General features: G+C 37.1%; 1 protein-coding gene across 2 annotated transcripts in view; it reads left to right on the top strand.

Moving 5' to 3' along the window:
• The window catches only part of COL25A1 (collagen type XXV alpha 1 chain), a 1,631,546-nt gene that overhangs the window by 1,158,248 nt on the left and 460,798 nt on the right, over nt 1–12,500 (top strand). For both annotated transcript variants that reach the window (XM_044061344.1, XM_044061342.1), the window contains exon 11: nt 200–244. In XM_044061344.1, coding sequence (XP_043917279.1) covers nt 200–244 — 45 coding nt within the window. The remainder of the gene's footprint in view (nt 1–199; nt 245–12,500) is intronic.

Below are 12,500 nucleotides of genomic sequence, written 5' to 3'. Positions count from 1 at the left end.
AAGGAGGTGTGTCACAATGCAAACTGTGTAAAATTGAAAAGCTGGAAAATGACCAATAGACTGGTAAATAATACATGTCTGAGAAATTGGACAGACTATAACGCATTCTTCGAAATGTGCACTTCATGTCAGTAATTCACTGTGTAAAATGTTTTACATTACGTGATTTATATGTAATCATATTATGCAATTTTTACAGGGTTCAATTGGAGATCCAGGAACCCCAGGACTGGATGGTGAAAAGGTAAATACAAAGTTATGGAACAAAAAATGTGTCTTGGCTATCACATAACATACATTAATAAGTTATTAGATTAAAAAAATAGTAAATTTCACAGAATTTTCTATCTGAACTAAATGTTTTCTGATGAAGGCTTGATTACAGGAGTATGCTTGGATGGAGAGGTGGAGGGATGGTTCACTGAACCATTCTGACTGAGATCACGGTGCAACAGGGATTGAGGAATTTGACCATTTCCTCACTGTAGTGCGATCTTGAAGTTGGTATAAATAATTTTCAGGGGGTGTGGGGGATACAGGAAGCTTGCCCCTCCTGCAAAAATGTTATTTGTGTTGTTGGTGTGTTTTGTGAGGATTTATGTCAGTTTTTCCATTAACTGTATTGTTGAATGTATGGTCTTGTCCGTATGGGTTTCAACAATGTAGCTTTGTGATAAGCTGTCATAGATGCATATAAGTGTGTGTGTGTGTGTGTGTGTGTGTGTGTGTGTGTGTGTGTGTGTGTGTGTGTGTGTGTGTGTGTGTGTTGTTTATAAATACATATATGTTTGTGTGTATATGGAATTAGGCATGAGGGTGTGTATATGATGCATATATTAGAGCACTCTTAGAAGTTCTGTGATGCACAAGTCCAAGGGGCAGGTACTTTACAGGCCCTGAGTTTGTGGTAATATATGTATGATGCCCTCCCCCCAAGTGACTAATTGCACTTATAAAATCAATGCCTATATTTTTTGCTGTTTGACATTTACATTTAGTAGCTTATACATGATGATGATTATCATACTTCTCAACCTCTTACCTCAAGAAATCTGGACAAGGACAAAAATAATGGGGGGACAAAAGCCCATAAATTGGCACAAATTTTATATATTGCTCTTATAAACTTACAAAGTTGCTACAATAAAATGTTCTGTTTTAGCATGCATTTTCCAAAGTATATGAAGTCTGAAACTCAAATCGCTGCCTATATTTAGTGACTTCCATCCTCAATGATTTGCCAGAAAACCACAGATTTTATGAGGAACAGACTAGGAATATGAGGCAAAAATCTGGACAGTTGAAGGGTATGATTATTATATGTTTTATGGGTTATTTTAATGTTCTAGGGGGTATTTTATTATTAAATTATTATTCCACCCATTTTACCAGAGGTTCACAAAAGTATTACAGAGGATTGGTATGCAGAGCTATAATTTTTTAAGTATGAGGAATTTTGATATGGAATTTTCATGGTAGTCATTTAAGAGACCCTTATGACAAATTGCTATGCTATGTACAGTTTCAAAATTCTATTTGTAAATGTTTTCTTGGAGTCATTGCCACAAACTGCATTCTGAATCTGGGTTGCACAAATTCAGTGTCACAGTTCAGGTGGTGGTACACATATTGTGTGTTGAAAAGCTGAGCTCAAAATATCAGGTTTCGGTAAAGTTATTGGCATTTATTGAAAATAAAGTTAAAAAATATGTTGCCCTTTTTAGAAAAATGATTGTTTTGCAGGTTACAACTTTTTAATTTTAAGGAATGAGGCTATGAAATGTTCAGGGTAGCCATTTTAGTAAATCCTCTGTAATACTATTGTGAGCCTATGCACAATTCAGTTTGTAAATTTCATAAGAATCCATAGGAATTTCAAGGCATTTCAGTCTCACTACCATATACACCTTATTGATAACCACCCTCTGGCTGTACTCCCTTTCTCTAGGTGGGCCTGGCCAGTTAAACATAGGGTAAATTTGGAGGCAACCATTCAATTATCCAAATTCCATTTGAAGAATGACAGTATATTGCACTATTTAAATTGTAAGGCAGTCCTTCCAGAGATAGAAGATTTTGTGTTGTGAATCTGTTTCTTTATTGTGTTTTATTTGCCTGATAGTGAAGATTTATGTCCCTGGTTCTGGTATTATTGGAATTGTTTGACTTGTGGAAATAGAGAAGGTCCAGAAAAACTGGGTGTCTAATAGAATGGAAGGCTGGGTATAGATCACCCCCTAAATAGTCTATGACACTGGATATAAAGGCAGTGCTTCCAGGCTTTCTTGTTATCTTAGGGACTTCAAGTCAGTGATCTTAGTAAGGGATCCTTGGGGTCTTTCTAGTTCTTTTATATGTCCAGTGAAGTACATCTCATAGATGGCACAGTAATTGGTCTCATCATTGTTAAGTATAAAGGAACAGTGATGTATTTCAACTGGGATGATAGTTCCTTGGCAGTTAGCTGTGATAAGTAAAAGAATTTTCTGACTACTGCTGTCAGATGATGATCAAAAGAGAAGGAACCATCAGTCCATCTTCCAAGGTCCCTAAGTATGCTTTCATTTTGTAGTGGAATATTGTCGATGTTATCTGTTGATGGGAGAAAATTACCAAACGTGATGATACTGTACTTATGCACATTTAATTTAAGCTCATGTTTCTTACACCAGGTATTTCCAAGTGTTTGTTCATGGGGTTGTTTTCTCAGTTGTTTTAACAAATTGCATTTTGGATCCAAGTTGCTCAAATTCAATGTCATAGTTCATGTAGTGGGTGGTCCATAGATAGTGTGTTAAAAATTTGAGCTCAGACAATTAATTTGGCAGAAGATCTTTCAGTTGCCCCGTTTTGGAGGGACATTCCTATTTTCAGGCCTAATTTAGAATGTTACTATTTTTGGATGTATGTCCTTGTTTTTCAGGCTTAAGTTACCTCTTTCATACAATTTTATGAATCCCCCTAATCACATGTGATATTTAAAGCTATCTAGTACATAGAAAACCACACTACCTGACCAACATACCAGTGGCACCAATAATTTAAAGAAAGAGGACACACATCTCCCTTTTCTGAAGCAGAAATAAATGAACTTGTGTGTTACCAATCCCCATATGTGCCGGTTAACTGAGAGTTTACTATATATTCATATTATATATATATATATATATATATATATATATATATATATATATATATATCAAATTTATTTATTTATTTATTATTTACTGGACACAGGTCCTTTTTCAGCAGAGGCCAGGGAAGAAAAGCTCCACAGAAAGACATTGTAGATGGTAAACAATAACAATCAAGGTATGTATACAGTAGAGGTGATCATGACATGGAGAACTACAGGAGCAAATCTGGTACAATTGAGTAGTAAGCTCTAATTACAGCATTGAGAAAGAATTAAAACACAGTGCTACAAATTATCTAAATAGTAACTAAATAACAATAATAATAGACTTAATGAATAACTAAATCCTGGAAGGATTAACAAGCAGTGAGTAAGCTACAGTTCAGTTTTATAGTGATAGAGAGGAAACTCTATCTAAAGCTGGGAAAGGAAGGATTACTAGATGGGGTTTGGACAAGGACAAAACCAGTGAGAACTTAGGTGAGATTTAAGTGCAGCCTTGAAAAGATTGCAGGAAGGAAGGGTAGTTATGGTAGTGGGAAGGTTGTTCCAAAGCTTGGATAGAGCGCAGGAAAATAGTGCTTCAACTGCTGAATTTTTGGCTTCGGTGACCTGGAGGAGATTTTTGTTGCAGGAGCGTCATGGACTGGAAGAGTGGTAGGGTTGGAGAATTGTATGGAGCGATGGGATTCGGAGAGGGTGGTTTACTAGTTTATAAGCAAAGGTGAGTTGAGTTTGGGGTGGGAGTTGTGGGAGTTCAAGCCTGTCAAGGTTTCTAAGGGAGACACAGTGGTGGCTGCAGTAAGAAGCACCAGTGGCAAATTTTGTGATTTTATTGTAGCAGGCTTCAAGTTGGTGTAAGTCTGTCTGTCTAAGATTTGTAAGTATGGGTGATGTGTAGAGTAGGGTGGAGATTAGTTGGGAACTGGCAATAGAGATTCTTGCTGGTTTGGTGAGGTATTGGTGGCTTCTGTATAAGGCACCAAATTGACCAAATAGACCAGCAAAGCAGCACAGAGTTCAATAAATTTATTAAATACTTGTGTCTATAACAGACTAGTTTCGGCAAACAGCCTTCTTCAGTGTAACACAATGTAGTCAAGTTCCATTTTAATCATCTTATAAATACTTATCCAGAGACAATCACAATCATTTGCTCATGAATATTGATAAATTTGAAACATCTTCATTTTTTCATACAAAAATACAAAGGGTACTGTATATACTGATAAAGTCATTCCTGAATGTCAGGCTAAACACCCCAAAGAGGTGCATACACAGAATTAAGAAGTTGTTATAATATTATGGTATATCCATCCTCATGCTCATATTAGTAGAGAACTGTGTTTAGATAGCCATAATCCCTGGCTACTAAGCCAATCTTCATCAAAAACACCAGGTGTATAATACATCAAGTGCTCAAATTAAATGGACTGACAAAAAAGGGGAAAAAATAAAGCATATATATAGAAAATCATAATAAATATGCATATATGAATATATATGGGTGTACAAAATAACTGAAATAAAAAAATGAAAGTTAAAGAATAAAAAAATAAAAAATGAAAAATAAAAATTAATAAATAAAAAATAAATAAATAAAAATCAGCAACATCCACAATATAAGGCTTATACCAAAGATTAAGCCCAAAATATGTGTCGTTAACCTCCAAGACTGATAAAGTAATAGTAAAGGCAACTATGTATTAATATCTTATCTAAGATAACAGTGAAATCAGTCCTGAAAATTAGCGTGAGCATCCCAAAAAATGTATACATAAGATAGGACCACTTATTTACATGATATGGCCTATCCATCCAGTCATGTACTCATATTGTATCAGTCTATATATGTATGGCCATAATCCTTGTCTTTTCAACAATTATTCATTTGAGGCACCAAAAATGTTGTATATCAAGTACTTAAGGTAAGAGACCTAAACAATCCATATCAGAACAATGGGAAAATCAAAGGCATATGTATACAGGGAATAAGGTGAGTATACACCTATAATTGAATATGAGTATGCCATTATACATACTAAATAATCCATGCTAAGAATCTTAAATTAGGTATTGAAAAATAGATATCAAAAAACACATTCTTGACCACCAGGATCTAAACAAGTATGTTAATATGTGGAACTGATTGAGATACTGAATAAAAGACTGTGTGAAGCTTATATGACCACATTGGTTCAAATTGGTCATTATATTACACATGCACATAGTCCATATGCTATGTATAATTAGAGTAGGGCCCATGATCAGTACCAGCCAAGATGCTAAGTGATCCTAATCCCTAGATGATGAGTAACCTAAAGAAATGTAGTCCACTTGTTGGAGTCAGATATATCAACATAAATGTTGTCAAATAGCCAACTTCTCCTATAACCAACTTCTCCTATAAATGGTCATTCAATCCAGGATGAAATAAACCCCCCAATGTAGTAATCCAGTATTTCTCTTTTTGGTCCAGTAACCCATGCCAGCCCTGTTTGTTGGTTCTATCTCCAGAAATGCGGTCAATAACCATAAAGGTAAACCTAGCTTGAGGATGTTTTAATGTGTGTTGATATAAAGCACTAGTCTCCTTATGGTTTTTCATATCGCTGCGGTGTTCATTCATCCTGAATCTCAGAGCCCTCGAGGTTTGTCCAACATAAAATCCCCCACAGTAACACGAGGCCAGGTACACCACCCAATCGCTACTGCAATTACCAAAACCTTAATGTCAAAAATTCTACTGGTATTGCGACTGGTAAACTCCTTGGATTTAAGCATATACTGGCAGGATCCACAATGGCCACAAGGGAATGAACCAATAAGTTCATCACCATGAAGTGTCAGTTGTTTATGGGTCGTCCCCCCACTTGCCATATGTTTGAAATGTGAAAAGTAAGAACCCAAGGTTTTACCTCGTTTATATGAGAAAAGACAACGAGGTCCCAGGATACTCGTAGCTTTTCATTAGCCAGTAGAATATTCCAATGTTTGTTAATAATGTTTCTGATCATATTAACGTTTCTACCATATGTGGTGATGAATCTGACACCTGTACTGCGAGATGATTGATTTTTGTTCTTATTGTGATATTGTAATAGGTCATCCCTTTCAAGACTATTTGCTCTACTCTGTGCAGACAGAATATCAAACCTGTCATATCCCCTTTCGGTAAATCTTCGACCGAGATCCCTACTGGCCACTTGGTATTCCTCAATATTTGAACTGAGCCGTTTGATACGTATGAACTGGGATATAGGAATACTCCTGATGGTGTGACGGGGATGTAAACTTGATGCGTGTAACAAGGTATTATATTGCGGGTATTTACGAAAAACCCTGGTAGACAAAGTATTGTCTGAGTTCCTATATACAGTGACATCCAAAAAGCTAATGCTGTTTCTATCATATGACACAGAAAATTCAAGTCCCCAGACATTGTCATTAAGATACTCAACAAATTCCCTTAGGTAACACACATCAGCCCGCCACACCAACCAGCAGTCGTCCAGGTAACGTCTCCAAATGTCCATTTCCACCTGAAAGATATTATGTGATGTATCATAAATCATATATTCTTCAACATAGGCCATGAATAGGTCAGCGTATATAGGGGCAAAGGATGCCCCCATAGCTGTTCCTTGTAGCTGCCAGTAGCATTGGCCTTGGAAATACAGAACATTCTTGTTTAACACATGTTCAGACATACATATCAAAAGAGTGTTAAAGCCCGGTGAATATAGGTTAGCCCTTTCCAACCAATATTGTATAGATTGAAGACCCGCCCAATGTGGTATGCTTGTATATAATGATTTCACATCCAAAGTACATAAATACCATTCGGGTTCCAATTGAGTTTCCCTGATAATTTGTAGAAACTGAGTGGTGTCCTGCAACCTAGATCTTATGTGTTCCAATAGGGGTTTGAGATATTTGGTAAGGAAGGCCGACAGTGGTTCGGTCAAAGAACCTATTCCTGAGACTATTGGTCTGCCTGGTGGTTTTACTAAAGATTTATGAATTTTGGGTAAAAGATACAGTATCTGTTTGCATGGTTCAGAAACCATAAGTGAATCCAAACATTTCTTATTAATAATACCCTCCTCATAGGCTAGCCGCAAGAAGGAATCAATCTCATCCTTAAATACTGGTGTAGGGTCTATAGACATGTTCATATAGCACTTAGCATCTGACAATTGGGTTAGCCCTTCTTGGACATAATCCGCAGTATTCCAGACCACAACCGCACCTCCCTTATCAGCAGGGACAATAACTATGTCTTTATTGTCACACAAAGTATTCAGAGCTATCCTGTCTTCAGGAGTTAGATTACTAGCCAACATGATATGTCCCATATTCTCAAAAGGAATATCCCTCAGAATACTGTCCATAAAAATGGAAACGTGTTTATTCATAGGAGGTTGGAATGAGGACTTACCAAAACGGAAGTCCCCAGATGGTTCTGACTGGTTATCCTCAAAGAACAGTCTAAGATTTAATCTCCTACAAAAAGCCTGTAAATCCTGAACTATGTGATATTCCTGGCTGAAAAATGAGGGAATGTAGTTCAAACCCTTGTTTAGTAATGCAACCTGTTCATCTGTCAATGTGGTTTTAGATAAATTTAACACATTCTGAGTGGACCCTGATGTATCCCCTATTTCAAGAAATTGTCCAGAAGACCCTGAAGGGAGACCGGAGTGATTGGTCTTTCTGTGCTTTCTACCGCCCCGGTGTCCCTTACTCCCTCTAAAGGGGAAATTTTGTTAGTTTTCTTCCTGTTGGGTGAAATTCTTTCCCCAGATGCCTCAAAATCAGTAAGGGAGGATTCATCACCAGAGGTGCTGTATGAGCTCTCCCCCCTATTTTTGAGAATGGAACGGGGTCTCTTTTTGGTGCGACTGGGCCCTGTTCTAACCTGATTGGTATCCACAAATCTGACCGATCTACTGAAATCAAATGGTTTCCCCCTTTGATAATCGGAAAAATCACGATGAAATTTCTTAATTTTACGTTCCTTTAAGGTTTTTTCATGCTCCATCAGTTCTGAAGATAATTTTTTAATATTATCCTGATATTTTGGGGAGGATTCAAACTTACGAACCTCAGAGCATATGTTTTTGATTTCCAATATATTGGAATCTACTGTCCTTTCGTAGTATTGTAACAAAATGTTCACAAATATCATGGATCCAGTCTGAAGAGCCTCCTGCCAATCTTGATTTAGTTTATCATCTGGCTTCCCAACTAGAGGTTGTGTTCGTATTCGTAATCCTCTGGGAGCCATGTTTTGGGACTGATGGAGCACAAAAATGTCCAAGGAATATAGTACTTAAACAAAAGAAGTGACAATAGTTGACATACCCAGTCGCATCAAACAGAGAGAAAAATTAAACACCTAATCCTTTATAGAGAGTCACAGGGGCGGCAGAAAGCACAAGTGACACAATAATACAATGCAGGAAAATCCCTATATCAGGTGGAATACCAAAATATCTTAGTGGTAAATTGTAATATTGTTATACCACCATTGACTAATACATGAGATATAAGAACACAACGTCGGAATAATTCAATCTCAATTAACCAATAGTTGAACACTAATCCAAAGGTTCAGTATTATACACTCCAATGGACATAACTGTCCACTACAAACAACAACTGTTTGCAATGCCACAACAAACCACTATGAGTATTACAGAACTGGGAGATCAAAACACAATGGGTATTGAGAATACCATGTATTCAAAACCCAAAAAAGTTTAATAAAGATGTGTGAATCAAATGATCAATATTGGAAACATATATAAACCATATTATATTCAGTTTAAATGATCTATTAGAAAAGACTTACATAGATAATTCAAAGTCCCTCTCTCAGCTAAATAATTATACTAGTCACCATACACCTGATGTGTTCTCTGTTGGTATCTATATAAAACATTTGAATCCTCCCCAAAATATCAGGATAATATTAAAAAATTATCTTCAGAACTGATGGAGCATGAAAAAACCTTAAAGGAACGTAAAATTAAGAAATTTCATCGTGATTTTTCCGATTATCAAAGGGGGAAACCATTTGATTTCAGTAGATCGGTCAGATTTGTGGATACCAATCAGGTTAGAACAGGGCCCAGTCGCACCAAAAAGAGACCCCGTTCCATTCTCAAAAATAGGGGGGAGAGCTCATACAGCACCTCTGGTGATGAATCCTCCCTTACTGATTTTGAGGCATCTGGGAAAGAATTTCACCCAACAGGAAGAAAACTAACAAAATTTCCCTTTAGAGGGAGTAAGGGACACCGGTAGAAAGCACAGAAAGACCAATCACTCGGTCTCCCTTCAGGGTCTTCTGGACAATTTCTTGAAATAGGGGATACATCAGGGTCCACTCAGAATGTGTTAAATTTATCTAAAACCACATTGACAGATGAACAGGTTGCATTACTAAACAAGGGTTTGAACTACATTCCCTCATTTTTCAGCCAGGAATATCACATAGTTCAGGATTTACAGGCTTTTGTAGGAGATTAAATCTTAGACTGTTCTTTGAGGATAACCAGTCAGAACCATCTGGGACTTCCTTTGGTAAGTCCTCATTCCAACCTCCTATGAATAAACACGTTTCCATTTTTATGGACAGTATTCTGAGGGATATTCATTTTGAGAATATGGGACATATCATGTTGGCTAGTAATCTAACTCCTGAAGACAGGATAGCTCTGAATACTTTGTGTGACAATAAAGACATAGTTATTGTCCCTGCTGATAAGGGAGGTGCGGTTGTGGTCTGGAATACTGCGGATTATGTCCAAGAAGGGCTAACCCAATTGTCAGATGCTAAGTGCTATATGAACATGTCTATAGACCCTACACCAGTATTTAAGGATGAGATTGATTCCTTCTTGCGGCTAGCCTATGAGGAGGGTATTATTAATAAGAAATGTTTGGATTCACTTATGGTTTCTGAACCATGCAAACAGATACTGTATCTTTTACCCAAAATTCATAAATCTTTAGTAAAACCACCAGGCAGACCAATAGTCTCAGGAATAGGTTCTTTGACCGAACCACTGTCGGCCTTCCTTACCAAATATCTCAAACCCCTATTGGAACACATAAGATCTAGGTTGCAGGACACCACTCAGTTTCTACAAATTATCAGGGAAACTCAATTGGAACCCGAATGGTATTTATGTACTTTGGATGTGAAATCATTATATACAAGCATACCACATTGGGTCTTCAATCTATACAATATTGGTTGGAAAGGGCTAACCTATATTCACCGGGCTTTAACACTCTTTTGATATGTATGTCTGAACATGTGTTAAACAAGAATGTTCTGTATTTCCAAGGCCAATGCTACTGGCAGCTACAAGGAACAGCTATGGGGGCATCCTTTGCCCCTATATACGCTGACCTATTCATGGCCTATGTTGAAGAATATATGATTTATGATACATCACATAATATCTTTCAGGTGGAAATGGACATTTGGAGACGTTACCTGGACGACTGCTGGTTGGTGTGGCGGGCTGATGTGTGTTACCTAAGGGAATTTGTTGAGTATCTTAATGACAATGTCTGGGGACTTGAATTTTCTGTGTCATATGATAGAAACAGCATTAGCTTTTTGGATGTCACTGTATATAGGAACTCAGACAATACTTTGTCTACCAGGGTTTTTCGTAAATACCAATATAATACCTTGTTACACGCATCAAGTTTACATCCCGTCACACCATCAGGAGTATTCCTATATCCCAGTTCATACGTATCAAACGGCTCAGTTCAAATATTGAGGAATACCAAGTGGCCAGTAGGGATCTCGGTCGAAGATTTACCGAAAGGGGATATGACAGGTTTGATATTCTGTCTGCACAGAGTAGAGCAAATAGTCTTGAAAGGGATGACCTATTACAATATCACAATAAGAACAAAAATCAATCATCTCGCAGTACAGGTGTCAGATTCATCACCACATATGGTAGAAACGTTAATATGATCAGAAACATTATTAACAAACATTGGAATATTCTACTGGCTAATGAAAAGCTACGAAGTATCCTGGGACCTCGTTGTCTTTTCTCATATAAACGAGGTAAAACCTTGGGTTCTTACTTTTCACATTTCAAACATATGGCAAGTGGGGCGACCCATAAACAACTGACACTTCATGGTGATGAACTTATTGGTTCATTCCCTTGTGGCCATTGTGGATCCTGCCAGTATATGCTTAAATCCAAGGAGTTTACCAGTCGCAATACCAGTAGAATTTTTGACATTAAGGTTTTTGGTAATTGCAGTAGCGATTGGGTGGTGTACCTGGCCTCGTGTTACTGTGGGGGATTTTATGTTGGACAAACCTCGAGGGCTCTGAGATTCAGGATGAATGAACACCGCAGCGATATGAAAAACCATAAGGAGACTAGTGCTTTATATCAACACACATTAAAACATCCTCAAGCTAGGTTTACCTTTATGGTTATTGACCATTTCTGGAGATAGAACCAACAAACAGGGCTGGCATGGGTTACTGGACCATAAAGAGAAATACTGGATTACTACATTGGGGGGTTTATTTCATCCTGGATTGAATGACCATTTATAGGAGAAGTTGGTTATAGGAGAAGTTGGCTATTTGACAACATTTATGTTGATATATCTGACTCCAACAAGTGGACTACATTTCTTTAGGTTACTCATCATCTAGGGATTAGGATCACTTAGCATCTTGGCTGGTACTGATCATGGGCCCTACTCTAATTATACATAGCATATGGACTATGTGCATGTGTAATATAATGACCAATTTGAACCAATGTGGTCATATAAGCTTCACACAGTCTTTTATTCAGTATCTCAATCAGTTCCACATATTAACATACTTGTTTAGATCCTGGTGGTCAAGAATGTGTTTTTTGATATCTATTTTTCAATACCTAATTGAAGATTCTCAGCATGGATCATTTAGTATGTATAATGGCATACTCATATTCAATTATAGGTGTATACTTACTTCATTCCCTGTATATATACGCCTTTGATTTCTCCATTGTTCTGATATGGATTGTTTAGGCCTCTTACCTTAAGTACTCGACATCCAACATTTTGGGTGCCTCAAATGAATAATTGTTGAAAAGACAAGGATTATGGCCATACATATATAGACTGATACAATATGAGTACATGACTGGATGGATAGGCCATATCATGTAAATAAGTGGTCCTATCTTATGTATATATTTTTTGGGATGCTCACGCTAATTTTCAGGACTGATTTCACTGTTATCTTAGATAAGATATTAATACATAGTTGCCTTTACTATTACTTTATCAGTCTTGGAGGTTAACGACA

Source organism: Protopterus annectens, chromosome 2.part0 (genome assembly GCF_019279795.1).
Source record: "Protopterus annectens isolate FY-2018-M chromosome 2.part0, PAN1.0, whole genome shotgun sequence".
NCBI lineage: Eukaryota > Metazoa > Chordata > Ceratodontiformes > Protopteridae > Protopterus > Protopterus annectens.
This window is presented reverse-complemented; position numbering and strand designations above follow the sequence as displayed.